This window comes from Natator depressus, chromosome 6, assembly GCF_965152275.1.
Source record: "Natator depressus isolate rNatDep1 chromosome 6, rNatDep2.hap1, whole genome shotgun sequence".
In the NCBI taxonomy this organism is placed as follows: domain Eukaryota; kingdom Metazoa; phylum Chordata; order Testudines; family Cheloniidae; genus Natator; species Natator depressus.
In genome coordinates, this window is record NC_134239.1 from 23,515,746 (window position 1) to 23,536,944 (window position 21,199).

General features: G+C 43.3%; 1 protein-coding gene across 9 annotated transcripts in view; it reads left to right on the top strand.

Annotated features, from left to right (window-relative positions):
* TSPAN4 (tetraspanin 4) overlaps positions 1-20,782 on the top strand; it is a 652,187-nt gene extending 631,405 nt beyond the window's left edge. For all 9 annotated transcript variants that reach the window (XM_074954795.1, XM_074954794.1, XM_074954797.1 and 6 more), the window contains 3 exons: positions 8,168-8,299; positions 15,965-16,048; positions 19,134-20,782. In XM_074954795.1, the coding sequence (XP_074810896.1) occupies positions 8,168-8,299; positions 15,965-16,048; positions 19,134-19,202 (285 nt within the window). In that variant the 3' untranslated portion in view covers positions 19,203-20,782. The remainder of the gene's footprint in view (positions 1-8,167; positions 8,300-15,964; positions 16,049-19,133) is intronic.
* The last annotated feature ends 417 nt before the right edge of the window (positions 20,783-21,199 follow it).

A 21,199-nucleotide genomic window follows, 5' to 3' on the forward strand; every position in this document is an offset into this window, starting at 1 on the left:
TGCTATCATTTCACTTTGAAACTCTATAATGACGAAATAAAGACTGGGTATTAAATGCTTATAAGGTAAATTGATCTTCAGTTGCCAGCAACATTCAGTGGGCAGACTAGACTGTATGAAATACAGGCGAACTTCAGAGTTATGAACACCAAAGTTGTGAACTGACCAGTCGACCACACACCTCATTGGGAACCGGCCCTACACAATCAGGCAGCGGGAGTGACCAAAAAAAGAAAACAAGAAAGAAAAAAGCGAATACAGTACAGCACTGTGTAAAACAAACTACTAAAAAAATAAAAGGAAAAGCAGCATTTTTCTTCTGCCGAGTAAAGTTTCAAAGCTGTATTAAGTCAATGTTCAGTTGTAAACTTTTGCAAGGACCACCATAGTGTCTTGTTCAGAGTTATGAACAACCTCCATTCCTGAGGGTTTGGTAACTCTGAGGTTCTACAGTATAAATTAAAGGTTTTAATATTTTTTATTCTGAGAGGTATTAGAATATTGACTCTGCTTAATTCATCTAAAATTAATGAGTAAAATGTAAGGAAACCTTGTGGGGTGTTTCCCTGGCTAACAAACTTTTCTGGTAAAGGTTAAACTGGCTGCAGTGATGTTTCAGGAAGTGTTGGGTGTCAAGGCTAGGAGAATGAGTCCTGTTTCTTGGTGTTATGCAGGGCACCAAGCAGTCAAGATTTCTGGGTTGCTATGTGATCTTTGGGAGCCCATAATCTGTGCCTCTACTTCCCCATCTAAAATAGGTGTTTTGAGGCTTAACACTATGTCCAGTTCTGGGGTTCACTTTTTAAAAGAATATGTTGACAAATTGGAGAGAGTTCAGAAAAGAGCTACAAGGATATTAGAAGCCTGGAAAACCTGTTTTACAGTGAGAGGCTGAAGAGGCTCAATCGATTTAGCTTAACAAAGAGATGGTTAAGAAGTAACTTGTCTTTAAGAGTCTACGTGGGGAGAAGGTTTCTGAAAGTAGAGGACTCTTAAATCTGCCAGACAAAGGTAAATACTGAGATGCAATGACTGGAAACTGTAGCTAGACAAATCAGACTAATAATAATTTTTAACGGTGAAGGTAATTAACAATGGGAACAACTTACCTAGGGAAATGGTTTATTCTCCATCACTTGAAGTCTTTAAAACAAGACCAGATGTTTTTCTAAAAGGGCTGTTCTCGCTTAACTGGTAGGGATGGGCTTGATGCAGGAGTCACTGGGTGAAATTCTATGGCCTGTGTTATGTAGGAGGTCAGATGAGGTGATCATAATCATTCCTTCTGACCTTAAGATCTACTAATGTTTGGAGAGTCTGGAGATCTTCACGTGAAAGGTTTATTAGTTATTATATTTAGGGAAAGAGCACACAAGATAATAGGAAAATTCAGACTTGCACAGCAAGACACAACAGTGTTAAATCTCTCACTTGCTAGCATGGTAATGGTGAGATTGTGTCTGTGCTCTAGTTTTTAAATGTGCACAAGTCTCAGTGCTGGGCAGTAGGGCGGACAATAAAGAGCTCTCCCAGAGCAGTTTTTAGCACTCTGTCTAATTGCTTCTCATGCTTATCCTTCACAAATACTTAGTAACAGGCTGTTGCAGTGATGCAGCAACAGCAGATCCCAATATAGTTAATTATGTAAAGCACTTGGAAGATTAATAGCATTGTATAAGTGCCAGTCTTTTGTTTGTTTGGTTTGTTTTTTTGTTCAAGAATAATTATTGCCTTACTTTCCTAATCAGTAGAGTGTAATCACCTATGCGGGAATTAGGAGTATATAGGGGACTATTGTATGAGAGATCCTGGCTCCGGCATTATGTTTGCATTCCTGTTCCTTAGTGGTTACTGACAGAAAAGCCAGCAGAGCTAATCACAGTGCCATATGGGAGACTGGTTCTCAGTATTCCTTTCTCTAGTGGACCCAGTAAAGATCAGTCATTGGTTGGGCAATGGGCCATGCACATACATAGATGGAGAACAGCATCCTCAGGAAAAAAAAACATATGAGCAATAGCAGGAGCCTTAATGGAGTTTATCTTCTATCCCTACTCTCTCCACCCCCACAGTCCCCATCTTTGTGAAAATACCATTCTAAGGCCTGGCCTACACTGGGGATGGGGGTGGGGAGGGAGAAGGAGGGGGGAAGATAGATCTAAGTTATGCAACTTCAGCTACATGAATAACGTAGCTGAAGTCGACGTACTTAGATCGACTTACCATGGCGTCTTCACCACGGTGAGTCGACTGCTGCCACTCGCCCGCGGACTCTGCCTGTGCCTCTTGCCGAGCTGGAGTACAGGAGTTGACAGGAGAGCGCTCGGGGGTCGATTTATCGCATCTAGATTAGACGCAATAAATTGATCCCTGCTGGATTGATCGCTGCCTGCCGATTTGATGGGTAGTGAAGACATACCCTTAGCTTGAATAGAAGGATGGCCTTGTGGTTAAGGCTCTGGACTGGGGACCCTAGCAATTGTGGCTCTGCTACAGTTCATTTCTCCCTCCCTTTGTCTATTTAGGGATGGGATGGTCTCTTAGCAGGAGTTTGTACAGCACCTAGCACAATGAGACCCCCCCTAAACTCAGTTTAGGCCTCTATATTATACTGTATATCTCTCTACTCTCTCTCATACTTCACAGGAGGAAAAACAATTTAGCCAGAAACAGAATCACATCCAGCAGCTGGTGATCTGGAGTCCCTGACTGATCCCATATTGGAGAGGAATTTCATCAGGCAATGAAGATAGTATAGATGAAGTCACCCCTGAAGGGTGGTTATTGTTTCTCTTTCTCAAGTGTGAAAATCATTAGCACTCTTCACAAAAATAATTGAGTTCTTTCTTCAGTATAGGGAAGAAAAACCCTAGCAAATATGATGAAATTTCGAAGCCGGATAGACCGTGATACGATTTGTGCCATGGTCATTTTAAGTACTTAACCTGTAATAAAGACACACTGTGCTGCAGGTGGGAAACCTAGGCAACCCAGATGGATGTGTTAAATATGCACATAAATGGCCTGATTTTAGATATTAACCAACACAGGATAGAGACCCCCCCCCCAAAATGTGGAATTATTTTTAACTTGGAAAAAAGAGCTAGCGCTAGTGAAGGTGATCAGGACAGCTTTGGAGCCTGAAGTACTTTGTTAATCCATCGGAAATGAGAAGCACTGGCAGCAGGAGTACAAATGGCCACCTTAGGCTCTTTTCTCCACTGCCTTGTATCTTGTGTTAGTCACTTAAACACATGAACAAGGGTGTACAATTACACCATATCAGAATAGTGGCATTTTATATCCTCTGTGAATGACCACACTGGGTGCCAAGCAATGGCCATTCCCCTCCCATCCTACCTCTAGGGTGAGATGTTAGGTCACTTACTCTGTTATTCAATCCTTGACTGGTCTGTTCGGATTGCCAATAAAGAGATCAGCTTTGGCAATGCCTCTTGTGATGTAGAGACACATCCACTGGCAACAGAACAGAGAACATACACCTTGAATCTACCTGGATTGCAGTGAGGCATTTGATACAGTTCGACATGGGAAATTATTAGAATCATAGAATATCAGGGTTGGAAGGGACCTCAGGAGGTCATCTAGTCCAACCCCCTGCTCAAAGCAGGACCAATCCCCAATTAACTCATCCCAGCCAGGGCTTTGTCAAGCCTGACCTTAAAAACTTCTAAGGAAGGAGATTCTACCACCTCCCTAGGTAACGCATTCCAGTGTTTCACCACCCTCCTAGTGAAAAAGTTTTTTCTAATATCCAACCTAAACCTCCCACACTGCAACTTGAGACCATTAGTCCTTGTCCTGTCCTCTTCTACCACTGAGAATAGTCTGGAACCACCTCTCAGGTAGTTGAAAGCAACTATCAAATCCCCCCTCGTTCTTCTCTTCTGCAGACTAAACAATCCCAGTTCCCTCAGCCTCTCCTCATAAGTCATGTGTTCCAGACCCCTAATCATTTTTGTTGCCCTTCGCTGGACTCTCTCCAATTTATCCACATCCTTCTTGTAGTGTGGGGCCCAAAACTGGACACAGTACTCCAGATGAGGCCTCACCAGTGTCGAATAGAGGGGAACGATCACGTCCCTCGATCTGCTCGCTATGCCCCTACTTATACATCCCAAAATGCCATTGGCCTTCTTGGCAACAAGGGCACACTGTTGACTCAGATCCAGCTTCTCGTCCACTGTCACCCCTAGGTCCTTTTCTGCAGAACTGCTGCCTAGCCATTCGGTCCCTAGTCTGTAGCGGTGCACTGGGTTCTTCCGTCCTAAGTGCAGGACCCTGCACTTATCCTTATTGAACCTCATCAGATTTCTTTTGGCCCAATCCTCCAATTTGTCAAGGTCCCTCTGTATCCTATCCCTGCCCTCCAGCGTATCTACCACTCCTCCTAGTTTAGTATCATCCGCAAATTTGCTGAGAGTGCAATCCACACCATCCTCCAGATCATTTATGAAGATATTGAACAAAACCGGCCCCAGGACCGACCCCTGGGGCACTCCACTTGACACCGGCTGCCAACTAGACATGGAGCCATTGATCACTACCCGTTGAGCCCGACAATCTAGCCAACTTTCTACCCACCTTACAGTGCATTCATCCAGCCCATACTTCTTTAACTTGCTGACAAAAATACTGTGGGAGACCATGTCAAAAGCTTTGCTAAAGTCAAGAAACAATACATCCACTGCTTTCCCTTCATCCACAGAACCAGTAATCTCATCATAGAAGGCGATTAGATTAGTCAGGCATGACCTTCCCTTGGTGAATCCATGCTGACTGTTCCTGATCACTTTCCTCTCATGTAAGTGCTTCAGGATTGATTCTTTGAGGACCTGCTCCATGATTTTTCTGGAGACTAAGGTGAGGCTGACTGGCCTGTAGTTCCCAGGATCCTCCTCCTTCCCTTTTTTAAAGATTGGCACTACATTAGCCTTTTTCCAGTCATCTGGGACTTTCCCCGTTCGCCACGAGTTTTCAAAGATAATGGCCAATGGCTCTGCAATCACAGCCGCCAATTCCTTTAGCACTCTCGGATGCAACTCGTCCGGCCCCATGGACTTGTGCACATCCAGCTTTTCTAAATAGTCCCTAACCACCTCTTTCTCCACAGAGGGCTGGCCACCTACTCCCCATGCTGTGATGCCCAGCGCAGCAGTCGGGGAGCTGACCTTGTTCGTGAAGACAGAGGCAAAAAAAGCATTGAGTACATTAGCTTTTTCCACATCCTCTGTCACTAGGTTGCCTCCCTCATTCAGTAAGGGGCCCACACTTTCCTTGGCTTTCTTCTTGTTGCCAACATACCTGAAGAAACCCTTCTTGTTACTCTTGACATCTCTTGCTAGCTGCAGCTCCAGGTGCGATTTGACCCTCCTGATTTCATTCCTACATGCCCAAGCAATATTTTTATACTCTTCCCTGGTCATATGTCCAACCTTCCACTTCTTGTAAGCTTCTTTTTTATGTTTAAGATCCGCTAGGATTTCACCGTTAAGCCAAGCTGGTCGCCTGCCATATTTACTATTAGTTAAATTGGAGCTGATGGGGATTAATATGAGAACTAAAAAGGTGAGTAAAGAACTGGTTAGAGAGGAAACTATAATGGGTCATACTGAAGGGTGAACTGTCAGGCTGGAGGAAGGTTACTAGTGGAGTTCCACAGGGATCAGTCTTGGGACCTATCTTATTTAACATTTTTATTAATGACCTTGGCACAAAAAGTAAAATTTGTGGCTGGAACAAAGTTGGAGGTATTGCCAATATGGAGGAGGACTGGAATATCATACAAGACGACCTGGACAATATCGAAAACCAGAGTAATAGAAATAGGATGAAATTTAATAGGGCAGAGTGCAAGGTCATTCACTTAGGGACTAACAACATTTTTGCTATAAGCTGGGGACTTATCAGTTGGAAGTGACAGAGGAGGAGAAAGACCTAGGCGTATTGGTTGACCACAGGATGACTATGAACTGCCAATGTGATGTGGCTGTGAAAAAGGCTAATACAATTCTAGGATGCAAAGTATTTCTGTAGAGACAGAAAAGTGTTAGTACCATTCTACAAGACACTCGTGAGACCTCACCTAAAATACTGTGTGCAGTTCTGGTGTCCCATGTTTAAGAAAGGTGAATTCAAGCTGAAACAGGTACAGAGAAGGGATCCTAGGATGATCTGAGGAATGGAAAATGTGCCTTATGAGAGGAGAATCAAAAAGCTTGGTTTGTTTAGCCTAACCAAAAGAAGACTGAGGGGAGATATGATTGCTCTCTATAAATACATCAGAGGGATGAATACCAGGGAAGGAGAGGAGTTAAGTTAAGCACCAATGTAGACATAAGAACAAATGGATATAAACTTACCATCAACGAAGTTAGGCTTGAAATTAGACAAAGGTTTCTAAGCATCAGAGGAGTGCAGCTCTGGAACAGCCTTCCCAGGGAAGCAGTGGGGGCAAAAAGGCTAATTGGCTTCAAGACTGAGCTTGATAAGTTTAGGGAGGGGCTGGTATGATGAGACTGCCTGTGATGGCATATAGCTGATCTATGAGTGCTATTAGCAAATGTCTCCAGTGGCCGGTGACGGGACACTAGATGGGGAGGGCTCTGAGTTACTAGAGAGACTTTTCTCAGGTGCCTGGCTGGTGGGTCTTGCCCACGTGTTCAGGGTCTAACTGATCACCATATTTGGGGTCAAGAAGGAATTTTCCCTCGAGGCAGACTGGCAGAGATCCTGCAGGGTTTTTCATCTTTCTCTGCAGTACGGGTCACATGTAGGTTTAAACTAGCATAAATGGTGGATTATCTGTAACTTGAAGTCTTTAAACCATGATTTGAGGACTGCAGTAACTCAACCAGAGGTTATGGGTCTGTTACAGGAGTGGGTGGGTGAGGTTCTGTGGCCTGCAAAGTGCAGGAGGACTTACATATTAGGACTTGGTGTACTACACAGATGTATATAGTTACTTGAATAAACATGACTTAAATCCCACTAATTTAGGACTCAAGTCTGAGCTGAGGTCAGTGGAGTTACAGATGCAAAACCATCAGGCAATGAGAATTGGGCATTAATTTTTAAAATATAGTTTTATACCCAACATCTTTGCAATCTAGATCTGAGCACTTTGTCTGACCACCTTGTAAGTAATTAGGTAAAGTATTTGAGAAATATGTGGAAAAAAGCAGGAGGAACCAAGTTCTGCTCAGTTTTACTTGTGTAAATCCAAAGTAATACCATTCATTTCAATTTACACCAGTGTAACTCAGACAGAATTTGACTCTATGTATTTTTTCCCCCTGAGCGATGTACATTTTCTGTATTTTCCTTCCCATTACTGACATGTAATGAAGCTTTCTCTTCAGCATCAGTTTATTCACTCTGAGTGATTGCTTCAGTGATGTCTCAAATTTGTGCTCATGAAGTCATTTAGTGTCCTCAAACTACGATGTTACTGAATTGTTCCAGAAGAGGGGGAGGAAAGAAAAAAAGCTTTAATTGAGGAACAAAGACTTGGAGAGTCAGTCATTAGTAATGAACAACAGAGGAGGACAGTGTGATGGTGACTCTAATCAGGAGACTGTCTGCTACAGTGTTCAATACAAAACACAATCCCTTCGCCACTTGGAGGGTGGCAGACAAGCATCTCAAGGTCATGACTCCTGGCAGCAAGGAGTAAAACACCACGATAGTCACTCTCAGGCAGATTCAGTTCTTTTAGGCAAAGTGGGAATAATCCTAATCCATGGCTGTGATTCCTGAGTTTCACATCCTTCACTGTTTTGCCACTACAAATGTTTGGTTTTGCTTAGTGATTCTCCCATTCAAGCTGCTCATGGGACAACACTCTTAAGCAGCATGGGAGACATGCAAGGGAAGGGGGGAAAGAAAACTATAGCTGCTTTACCTGAGCAAAGTGGGGAGACAGGAGTTTATTTCTTTACTGTCTAATGGGTCCCCGTTAGCCTAATCCCAATACGCAGAGTGAGGCAGTAGGAATAAGAGAATGCTTGTGCCCAGCAAGAGGTGTGGAAGATTCTTCCATTTCCTCAAAACAAGTAATTATGCGGCATTATGTAATGAATGATGTCTTTTGCCCATAAATCCCAGAGCACACTCACAATGTCATCCTTGCTTTTTCCTCCTCCAGTTCAGATGCTGTGGGGTCTCGAACTACACTGACTGGTTTGAAGTGTATAATACTACACGGGTGCCAGACTCGTGCTGCTTGGAATTCAGCGAGAATTGTGGACTCCACTCCCCGGGGACCTGGTGGAAAGCTGTGAGTATTCCTCTCAGTCAGCTGCAAGGGCAGTTACCTAAGCCTTGTTTTAATTCAATCGACATAAGGGAGGTATGGGGGATGGCCACCAACAGGTCTACAGGAGGCAAAGGTGCCCTGGAGACATTAAAACTTGATCATCAGAAAATGGCCTCACAGAGCTGCCAAGGGCCATTATTTCACCTTGTACTATGCAGTGAAGCCAGCACCTTGAAGAGTTTTCCAGAGGGCTGAGGCGTCCTCCCTCCCAAGAGACAGCACTGGGCTCTGGAAGTCACATGCATCTCTCCGGACACATGGCTACTGCTGACAATGATCTCATTGTTATGCTTATAAGAAGCACATGGAATCTTTTTTAAAAGGGGATAAGGCAACATGCCGTGTTTATTGAGAGTACAATTTAAGCATTAAAATCAGCATATGCAGCTCCAATATTGCTGCAGAACGAACCCAAAGTCCCATGGCAATACACCCTTCTTTTATAGTAATAAGTTCCCATACAAGTCTCTGGACCTTGCTGTGTCACACCGGAGCTGTCAATCACGGTGTCAAGGTTCCTCCCCCACTCTGAACGCTAGGGTACAGATGTGGGGACCTGCATGAAAAACCTCCTAAGCTTATCTTTACCAGCTTAGGTCAAAACTTCCCCAAGGTACAAAATATTCCACCCTTTGTCCTTGGATTGGCCGCTACCACCACCAGACAAATACTGGTTACTGGGGAAGAGCTGTTTGGACACGTCTTTCCCCCCAAAATACTTCCCAAAACCTTGCACCCCACTTTCTGGACAAGGTTTGGTAAAAAGCCTCACCAATTTGCCTAGGTGACTACAGACCCAGACCCTTGGATCTTAAGAACAATGAACAATCCTCCCAACACTTGCACCCCCCCTTTCCAGGAAAATGTTGGATAAAAAGCCTCACCAATTTGCATAGGTGACCACAGACCCAAATCCTTGGATCTGAGAACAATGAAAAAAACATTCAGTTTTCTTACAAGAAGACTTTTAATAGAAATAGAAGTAAATAGAAATAAAGAAATCCCCCCTGTAAAATCAGGATGGTAGATACCTTACAGGGTAATTAGATTCAAAACATAGAGAACCCCTCTAGGCAAAACCTTAAGTTACAAAAAAGATACACAGACAGAAATAGTTATTCTATTCAGCACAATTCTTTTCTCAGCCATTTAAAGAAATCATAATCTAACACGTACCTAGCTAGATTACTTACTAAAAGTTCTAAGACTCCATTCCTGGTCTGTCCCCGGCAAAGACAGAATGTAGACAGACACACAAAACCTTTGTTTCTCTCCCTCCTCCCAGCTTTTGAAAGTATCTTGTCTCCTCATTGGTCATTTTGGTCAGGTGCCAGCGAGGTTAACTTTAGCTTCTTAACCCTTTACAGGTGAGAGGAATTTACCTCTGGCCAGGAGGGATTTTAAAGGGGTTTACCCTTTCCTTTATATTTATGACACACAGGGTATTCAAGGTTGCTCTTAATTAGCAGTATTTTGAGTTGTTACTGGGAGAATCCGCAGCTGTTTCTTATCTGTCCCTTTGGCTCAACTCCTTATCTCGTTCTTGGGGTATATGCCTCTGCCTTTAGGGTTGTCAATCTGCCATCCTGGTGATTGATAATAAATTGCCATCCGGCCCAGTTGTCCTTTCTCAGTTAATTGCCATACATTCTTCACTCACACCAAACAGTAAATAAGGCAATTACAGCCATAAAACTTCTATCCTTCTAAGAACAAATGTTAACACAATCTGCAAAAAATAAACTCAGAACAATTTCTTTTTACTAATTCAAAACTAGCAAAATAAGCCAAATGGAGTACAATTTTACTTGAGACAATTTCTTCCCATTAGGCTTTTGACCTACATCATGAGCAGAGGAGCACCGACTGACTAGGAAAGAGACAGTGCCTTTCAGTTTAGTGTTGCATCTGTAGGGGTGGAACAGGATGCAGCCAAACACACACACTCATGATTATCAGAGGCCCTGATGTGGAACCCAGTAGCAACAGGTTGGAGTGGCACGGACATTCACCAGGCACTAGAGCTGTGTAACCCTGCAGAGTTCAGTTCCTGACAGGGAGCTTGATCCAAGTCCCACTGAAGCCTTTCTGCTGACTTCTGTGGTCTTTGAATCAGGTCCAGCATTTGTGAGCTCAACGAATAAACCCCTGTAGTTTGCTTTATCAGACTCAAGCCTCCAGAGGTAAGCCCCGCCCCCAAATCCTCACCCAGCTCCTCCCTGAGCCAGTAGCCAGACACCCTACCCATCTCCTAAATGAGTCCTAAGACCCTCCCTTTATACCATAGATAGCTGTAGGGAAGGTCTTGAGGCAAGGGCAGCTACTGCGGTGGAAAAAGGGAGTTTTGCTGCTTTCCAAGTGAAGCAAAAAAGAAATTCAATTCTCAGCCTGAATTCAATAAAACTTCACAAGCATGGGCTGAAATTTCTAAACAGAGGCTGGACTCCAACCAAAGTTGGTTTGGTTCTAATCAACACGTCTCCCAGCTCTACTGTACAGCCTCCAGTTACCTTTACATAACACTTCGGATAAAGAAAAAACAGCTTTTCTTGTTCTTGAATATGGGGATGAGAGCCGGCGAGCAGGGCCAAACACCTAGTCGCTGCTGTAGATTAATACCTTTTTCCTTATACATATTGTGAAAGCAACGCAGACTAGATGTTTAACTACGCAGTCCATCAGCTGGGGCTGGGACTGGCACAAAGGAAGCAAACCAGCCACTTCAGTGAATGTGCATAAGGACTTAGCACTCTCCTATTTGTAAGTCAGCTGAACACTCTAAATCCCTTTCTGTGCCACGTGAATGGCCATCTGGGGACTTGGTGGAGATCAAGCCACGCAGTGGTTGAGGAAGCTAAAGGGAATGCAGGCATCAGGGGAATGCTTTCATAGGAAGCAGTTGCTGTGGAAAATTCAGGCAGAGTTCGTGAGCTCCACTAGTCAAGCACCTCCTCTTGAAAAGCCAGCCCTGATAATATACAATTTCATCAGCTGCAGCCCTCTTCTTGGGGTGGAGTTTTCAAAAACACTTAATGCAATGGGTGTTGTGCTCCTAAGTAACTTTCAGTGAGACTTATGTTCACCAGTTACTTAGGCAATATTGAAAATCCCACCCAGGCCTGACTCTCAGGAGCCTGCAATCCTGCTCCTGGCTGTCTACAAATTCCTGGGGGGTTGCTTAGTGACAACTTATGGCAGCAGGCTGGGGGAGTGGGTGGGGAGAGGGGAGTTCTGTACCAGGTTAATGAGGAAAGGGAGATTCATGACCATTTATGTGAGCTTGGGGGGTGGTTGCCACTGTTCTGAAGCTCCCCACGTAATTTATGCCATGCTGCATAGCAAAAGGGGCTGTGACCATGCGTGAGGAGCAGAAAGAATAGATAGGAAAGGTTCTTCCAAACCTTTCCCCAAACCAAAATTTTCAGGATGGGAAATATTCTAATGGCAGGGAAAAGGTTCATGAAGAATTAAATATTTGTGGCCTCAGACTTTAACAAACTAATTGTCCAATTTTCAACTATAATGATCCTGAAAAACAACTCATTTTTAGGTTTCAGAGTAACAGCCGTGTTAGTCTGTATTCGCAAAAAGAAAAGGAGTACTTGTGGCACCTTAGAGACTAACCAATTTATTTGAGCATAAGCTTTCATGAGCTACAGCTCACTTCATCAGATGCATACTGTGGAAACTGCAGAAGACATTATATACACAGAGACCATGAAACAATACCTCCTCCCACCCCACTCTCCTGCTGGTAATAGCTTATCTAAAGTGATCACTCTCCTTACAATGTGTATGATAATCAAGTTGGGCCATTTCCAGCACAAATCCAGGTTTTCTCACCCTCCGCCCCCCCTCCCCCACACAAACTCACTCTCCTGCTGGTAGTAGCCCATCCAAAGAGACCACTCTCTTTACAATGTGTATGATAATCAAGGTGGGCCATTTCCAGCACAAATCCAGGTTTTCTCACCCCCTGCCCCCCCAAAACACACACACACAAACTCACTCTCCTGCTGGTAATAGCTTATCCAAAGTGACCACTCTCCCTACAATGTGCATGATAATCAAGGTGGGCCATTTCCAGCACAAATCGCCACTAGCCGTCACCTTCAGCCCCCAACTAAAACCCCTCCAACGCATTATTAAGGATCTACAACCTATCCTGAAGGATGACCCAACACTCTCACAAATCTTGGGAGACAGGCCAGTCCTTGCCTACAGACAGCCCCCCAACCTGAAGCAAATACTCACCAACAACCACATACCACACAACAGAACCACTGACCCAGGAACCTATCCTTGCAACAAAGCCCGTTGCCAACTGTGCCCACATATCTATTCAGGGGACACCATCACAGGGCCTAATAACATCAGCCACACTATCAGAGGCTCGTTCACCTGCACATCCACCAATGTGATATATGCCATCATGTGCCAGCAGTGCCCCTCTGCCATGTACATTGGTCAAACTGGACAGTCTCTACGTAAAAGAATAAATGGACACAAATCAGATGTCAAGAATTATAACATTCATAAGCCAGTCGGCGAACACTTCAATCTCTCTGGTCACGCAATTACAGACATGAAGGTCGCTATCTTACAAAAAAAAAACTTCAAATCCAGACTCCAGCGAGAAACTGCTGAATTGGAATTCATTTGCAAATTGGATACTATTAATTTAGGCTTAAATAGAGACTGGGAGTGGCTAAGTCATTATGCAAGGTAGCCTATTTCCCCTTGTTTTTTCCAACCCCCCCCCCCCCCCCCGCAGACGTTTTGGTTAAACTTGGATTTATGCTGGAAATGGCCCACCTTGATTATCATACACATTGTAAGGAGAGTGGTCAGTTTGAATGAGCTATTACCAGCAGGAGAGTGAGTTTGTGTGTATGCGGGGGGGGGGGGGGTGAGAAAACCTGGATTTGTGCTGGAAATGGCCCACCTTGATTATCATGCACATTGTAGGGAGAGTGGTCACCTTGGATAAGCTATTACCAGCAGGAGAGTGAGTTTGTGTGTGTGTGGTTTTTTGGGGGGGGAGGGGTGGGGGAACCTGGATTTGTGCTGGAAATGGCCCACCTTGATTTTCATACACATTGTAAGGAGAGTGGTCACTTTGGATAAGCTATTACCAGCAGGAGAGTGAGTTTGTGTGTGTGGTTTTTGGAAAGGGGGGGGGGTGAGAAAACCTGGATTTGTGCTGGAAATGGCCCACCTTGATTATCATACACATTGTAAAGAGAGTGGTCACTTTGGATGGGCTATTACCAGCAGGAGAGTGAGTTTGTGGGGGTTGGGGGGGCGGAGGGTGAGAAAACCTGGATTTGTGCTGGAAATGGCCCAACTTGATTATCATACACATTGTAAGGAGAGTGATCATTTTAGATAAGTTATTACCAGCAGGAGAGTGGGATGGGAGGAGGTATTGTTTCATGGTCTCTGTGTATATAATGTCTTCTGCAGTTTCCAGAGTATGCATCCGATGAAGTGAGCTGTAGCTCATGAAAGCTTATGCTCAAATAAATTGGTTAGTCTCTAAGGTGCCACAAGCCCTCCTTTTTTTTTTGCGAATACAGACTAACATGGCTGTTACTCTGAAACCTTTCTTAAGAAGCTGACCAAATGTCTTACTAAGGCTAAGTAAAATCAAACAAGTACACAGCCAATATTCATAACTTCAAATACAAAAATGATACATGCATACTAATAGGATGAATATATTCAATAGATCATAACCTTTGCAGAGATATGTTACATGGCATATGTAGCATAAAACATAAAACTTCTCAAACTATCTGATGTGGCAGACTGGCAATTTTTTTCCCCAATGTGCTAGGGACCGGTACCATATTTGTGCCATATTATTATCGTATTCGCATAGGCACGTAGCACATCAGATCCGAAAATCTAACATTCTTCACTGTATTAATTGGAATGGGAGAGTGGCGTACTCGCGGAAATGTTCCCATTTAAATACATTGAAGACTGACTGAAAGGCTGTGCGTCTGTGCGGATAGTATAAAATGACTATTATTCATTTACGATCCAAGAAAATATTATTTGAACATTCGTAGTAATATTAATTTATATCAGAAACAATGTAATAAAAGTTGGCAGACATTTTTTAGGGGCTTAGACACTGCAGGAGGTTGTCGGGTGGGAGCGGATTTTTCCTCCACCAGCTCCGCTGATCAGTGCAGATGCTGTCAAATTTCACGGAGCAACAACACCAGCAATAATAATTAACCTTCCTCTCCCCAAACCTGCGCTAAACTGTCTTCCAGCATTAAGGGGCTACTTGGTCCTTTTTTTTTTTTTTTTTTTGGAGTGGGGTGGAGGGGTGAGGAAAGGAGAGGGGGTGGCAGCCAAGCCCAAGAAATTGCCAGAGATTAATGAGTCTTCTCCTTATTAGTGTGTCCATGGGCTTTATCTGCTCGGGGCTGGGCGGGGGGCAGCATGAATGGATGGCACAACGTGCAGGAAACACACACATACATTACACACACTGCAGCTCGGGCAGCGCCTCTCCCTCTCCGCGGTGTAAGGGTGAGGGGACGGGGAGCGACCCAGCCAATGGCAGCAGCCGTGGCAGAGTCGCTGGCAGCTGCTGGGGTCGAGCCAGCATGAGCCGGGGCAGCGCGCGGGGAGCGGAGCCGGCGCGAGCAGAACGCGCTGCCTCCGGTCCCAGGCGCCGTGGACCATCAGCCGATGGCGCCGGTCCACGGACCACCACTTTGAGTAGCACTGGCATAAAACATATTCCACTTATGTCATATATACATTCATAAGCATATTTCCATAAAGAATTATGAGGTGCAACGTCACAAGGTCCATCAATGGCTATAAGCCAAGATGGTCAGCGATTCAACACCATGTTCCTAAACCTCTGTTTGCCAGAAGCTGGGACTGGACAATGAGATGGATCACTTGATAACTGCCCTGTTCTTTTTAATCCCTCTGAAGCGTCTGGCATTGGTCACTGGCAGAATGGGCTAGATGGACCAATGGTCTGACCCAGTCTGGCCATTTGTATGTTATGTTCTTAGATGTGCCCCATGCCTAGTAATTAAACTGGGAAGAAACTAATCGAGGAACTTCTGTAATGCGAACCTAAGTTATGCAGAATGGTATAGAGTGGGTACATATTGTAAAGCAGGAGGCACAACACAATGGCTCTTACTAGAGACTCTGATTCACTGTTTTCTTTATAGAACGTTATTTCAACCTTCTCACATATTTCCATGTTTCAGGAAAACAGTAAAATTGATTCTGAAATTACAAAATGCTGATACTTAGCTCTTACAGGGCAAAAAAAAAAACATGCCAGAAATCAGCACCTGCTCACTTTTAGTACGGGATTTGTATCTTTTAGAGCAGCAGCACCTCATGCCCACTGCCCATCCCATATGGCCATTTGGATGCACAGCCTTCTGTGTCATTAAAAATCAACGTTACATTCAAAGTCTCAAGCCAGAAAGTCATTGTGTTCGTTACAATGCTGAAATGACAATTCTAGCTACCCAGCAGCTCAGTTTGACCTGTCTCAGTCTTATATGTGCCTTCACGTTCCCAGTGGACTAGACGCTTATGCTTGTGTCTAATATAAACCTCTCTCTTTTCTAGCCTTGTTATGAGACAGTGAAAATATGGCTCCAGGAAAACCTGCTCGCAGTGGGGATCTTTGCTCTGTGCACAGCTTTGGTTCAGGTGGGCTCTTATTTCAGTTTCTTACTGCCTGAGTAATTGCAGTTGGATTACGAAGTATGGAAACAAACTGCTTTCTGGCTTATTTCTTCCCAGGCTATTGTTAACAATTTCCAAAATATTCCATTAAATCTTCCTTGGATTTTTAATGTAACCAAAATATCAGAGGGAAACCACCATAATAAAAATTACATACAGTATATGTTACCATGAATAGCTACACACACACACACAGTTTCCTTTTTTTAACGCCCTAAATGATTGGGATATGATTTACTTTTTGTCACTGAACATGGCCCGCAAAACCAGACAGGTCGGTTTCATCTTCTGGTTCTCTTGGCTTAGCGTAAGACTGGGTTTAGCTTGCAAAACAAGCAGGGGAATGTTTATATTAAATTTTAACAAAGCACTTAAACTGAAGCCTCAATCTTGCATACACAATCTGATTTTCTATATGTTAGTATTCCCATTAACTTCAATAGCATTTACACATGAATAAAGTCAGGCATGTATTTTATTTCTATATATTTGTATTTCAAGGATGGCTCTGACCAGAAGCATGGCTAAAAATGAACAGCATGCTGATGCCTCATGTCTAGGTATGCCTATGCTGCAATCAGCGGCATGACTGCAACACATGTAGACATACCCAGTCTGGCTTTAATCCAGCTAGCAGGAGTACCAATAGCAGCACGGGCTTCAGTGTGAGCTGTCCAAGCCTACCCAGGACCATGGGTACTTACGTTGGCTGGCTAGCCCACCCTAAAGTCAGTGCTGCTGTGGCTTCGCTGCTTTTGGTAATCGCGCTAGCTAGATTAAAGCTAGACTGGGTATATCTCTATACGCTGCAGTCATACGGCTGACTGCAGCATAAACATACCCTTCTTTTCTAGCAGTAACTTTCATATCTCCTTCATCCTCAGCATACAAGTTGGAAGTGTGAGTACTCTACACTAACTGTGCAGCAACTCTCAATTAAGATGTGGTTTTATGCTTCGCATGCCTCCAGCAATAGAGAGTCTGGAGTCAGAACTGGCTCACGGTGTTGCTGCATTAGGCAGAACCGCATACCCCTGACTCCTCCCTAGTCTTCGACTGGCGCTGCGATTTATGGCCCCTCTTTGGTAAAGCACATATTTGAGTTGGGAACTATAATAATGAGAAACTTACTTTCTTCTCAAACAGAGGTAAGTGAAGATGCTTAGGGAATAGATATGAGCAGTGAAATAGTGTAGTAAACAGAGCTTGACCCTCCCTATTTGGTCTATAACCACACTTTAGAGGGTGGCTGTTGGGCACACACACCGCATTTAGGGAGTCTTTAAAAGATGTATTACTTACACTATTCATAAGATCATATCATCCATCCCCAATAGACAGTGTTTATATGTAGAGCATTTAAAATCATATTGTATACATCTGACCAATTGTAATGACTTGTTTCCATTAGGGAAACAATTTTTTAAATGTTTACTGGAGGTTGTAGTGAAAATTATGAAATGCACAGAAAATACTTCAAACCTCAAAAGCTTTTGCCAGGGGTCTTCCCCCGCCCCCAGCTGTTTGAACCTAATTATTGACTAAAGATCTAAAACTCATTGTGAGTTAATGAGATTCTCTCCATTGACTTCTGTGGGATTTGGATCAGGTCCTAATTGCTTGACAACTTTTTTTGGCTAGCGCTTTTGAAGTACAAGGAAGTGCACTTGTGAAAGGAAGTCATATACAAGTAACCCCTTTTAAAAAAACAAAAACAACCATGTACCTAGTCTTGTAGGAGAATCCTCTCAGTTGGTGCATGCTACGGGCCTCAATAAACAAATGTACAAAATTAACCCACCCTATTGGAGACTGCCACATGCACACATTTTCTGACACGCTCATTTGCTTTGAGTCAGGAAAAGGTCAGTGTTCTCATGAATAAAGCAGCTGCTTTAATAGCCAACAGAATTCCAATCCATGGTATAAAAAGCCAGAGCAAAGTCTGGAAGTTAGAGATCAAGAGCCATTTATTTAACCTCAAAATGTCTGTGTCTGTGCTCAGATAAAACTACCAATATCATTGCTCAAAGTCTGTTTAAAAAATAGTCCTTGTAGGGAATTGCCATTTAACCAATTGATTTTAAAATGGCCAAACTAATCATTTCAAACAATATATATATAAAGAACTGCTACATGATAAACATTTAACCCTGAGGAAGTGATTACAACTGAGCTTTGGCAGAAATAGCAGCAGCTACACTTAGTTCTTTTATCTAAATATTTTACAAATGAGGGTGAGTATCATGATTGCCATTTTCCATATCGGAAAACTTAGGAAAAGAGATGAGCCCCCACATCCTCAGAGGTATTTAGGCACCTAATTCCCCTTGAGGATACACACCGTAGGTCAGTGGCAGAACTGGGAATAGAAACTATTTCTCCTATCTCTCAGTGTAGGACCACAGCCTATTGATTAAGGCTTGATTAATCTCAAGGCTTTGCTCAGGCCTATTGGGAGCAGGTGCACTGTTGATGGAGCCTGCTTATTTTTTTGGCAGAGATGGACTCTAATGATCGTCAGCACTCTTCCCTCCATAGATGTGTTCATGAAATCACATCGCTTTGGAAAAAGGGAAGAACGGCACTATCCTTAAGTTTGAGACAAAACCATTTTCTCCCATAGTGATGGATACTGTGACAAATACAGACCCACAGCCATCTGGGTGGGTCGCTATTGTAACGTAAAATATCTTTCAGCAACTGATGCCTCATTATTTCCCAGCAAATAAGGGCTGTTCTTATACCTGGCACCAAAACTGAGAGCAGGGCCATTGTCTGCATTCATGGGTGCCAGCAGGAAGACATGGACAGAGCAAGAGTGGTGTAGATGGGAGCAGAGGGGCAAAGCAGAGCAGGAGCCTGTGATCACATAACGACTATATCATAAGACATATGCATTTCGGGACAAATTCATGTTGCATGAGTAACCTTAATTCTGGCATTTCCTAACTTTTGAGTGTTTGACTTTGCAACCTCAATAAGGTGGATCTAACTTTTTTTTGTAATACTGATGTCTGTCAATTTAATTTTTGTTTTGTTTCTTTAGATTCTTGGATTGACCTTTGCAATGACCATGTATTGCCAGGTAGTCAAGGCAGACACCTACTGCGCGTAGAAACCATCTCAAGCCTCTATGCTTCTCAAAAGGACATAGGAGAAAGCTCCTTCATGTTCATTCATCTGATCTTTTTTCTATGTAAGATAAACTGTGTATAATCCTATATCTCTGAAGATTTTGTAAATTACCCTAGTTTATTGAGGGAGGAAAAAAGGGATGGGGGAAAAAAAAAGCCAAGGGAAGATCAGTACTCGGATTGGCATAGGCAGGAGGAGGAAGCGTTGTCTTTAAAAAAAAGAATGCTCTAACATAACAGAAGAAAACAGTTCCCTTTGCATGGACTGTGGCAAGACTGAAGATGCTGCTTAAGAGGAGCTAGTCTGCAAACCCGTGCTAGCATAGTCTGCAGACACTGAAAAGAGCTCCAGGAATCCAGGAAGGTTTCCTTCTAGAATATATCATGGGCTGGTGTGGGGGTGGGTGGGGGAAGAGTGGAAAGTTAAATATCCTTCAGTATTGAAAAAAGAAGGCATGGAATAGCTAAATTGATGGAACTGTCATTTTACTACAATTTGTCTTTGTATGCAGCTAGTGTCACAGCAAGCCTCCAAACTGTCTCAAGAAGATTTTTGCAGCCAGGAGCGGGTCAACTTCAGAAGTGTTTTTAGTCTCATGTGCTCTGAAGTCAGGAGCTAATCAGGATCTGAGTAATGAGATCTGTCTGGTAAGGGAAAAAAGTCTTAGTGGACATTGTGTCACTTATTAATTTGCAATGGTACAGAATCAATAAGGGTGTGCGTGTATGATATATTCATAGACACTTACCATTCTGAAGGGAGGTGAAATAACCCTGCATCTCCCCTCAGAAGATGGAAGCTTTCTACCCCATTTCACATTCCAAGTGAACAAATACTCAAAGGGAAATAATGGAGTATTATTTCTTGTAGGAGACACTATCACTATTACCTCTGGGGAAACAAGTAATTACTTTCAGCTGTATCTTCATTTCTGTAAACAACTTGTGAGTAGGCTTTCTCTGTCACTCTCCTGTGGTTTTATTTTTTCCATTCCTGTTTCAAGTCAGTCTACCAGCAACTATCACTCATTTCAGCACTTAAAGAGCTGTCAGCTGTTTCTTCACTGAATGTCATTAATTTACCCTGGGACAGTATCATCTGCAGATAGTATACGGTTTGCCTTGTCAAAGAAACATGTGTTACACAGTGCTTAGCTTAAGACTTGAGATGTTTTCCTGCTTAGAAATGCTAAACTACTTATTTACATCATCCATGGAAAATTGTTCCCAGTGGGAACTGGAGTCAACTTTCAAGCTTTTTTCTCCCCCCTTGTGCAGGCTTGCTCAGTAGCAACACCTGCCCCCGCTGGAATTTGCAAAACAAGCATCAGTCACAACTCCTCATTGCAGGAAAACAAATTTCTGTGTGTGTGTTCCCCCATTGTCATAATTGAAGAGAATGTGTGGATTGTGCTTTGAGGGAATTTTCATTGAATTGCAAGAAAACGTTTCATCCAGCAAACTTCTACACTGAGGGTATGCCCAATACAGCCTATGGTGTTGTGCAATGTAGACATACAGCTTTGAGTGACTCTGTCTGCTGGAAGAAAAGGAGTACTAGTGGCACCTTAGAAACTAACCAATTTATTTGAGCATAAGCTTTCGTGAGCTACAGCTCACTTCATTGGAATGCATCCGATGAAGTGAGCTGTAGCTCACGAAAGCTTATGCTCAAATAAATTGGTTAGTCTCTAAGGTGCCACTAGTACTCCTTTTCTTTTTGCGAATACAGACTAACACGGCTGCTACTCTGAAATCTGTCTGCTGGGTCATGCTCCATCTCAATCCTGGTAGCCAAGACATGTATCCATTAGAGAAAGGTTGCAACAATCTATGGTATTTTATAGATGTTCTGTACCACCCTTACCCTTCTGCCATTACATAACAAGTAAGAAAACTGTGATTTAAATGAACCCTCTATTTAACTCTGTCAAATCCTGAGGTGGTGATATAAGTTATCAGGCTTGGCAAAGTTTTC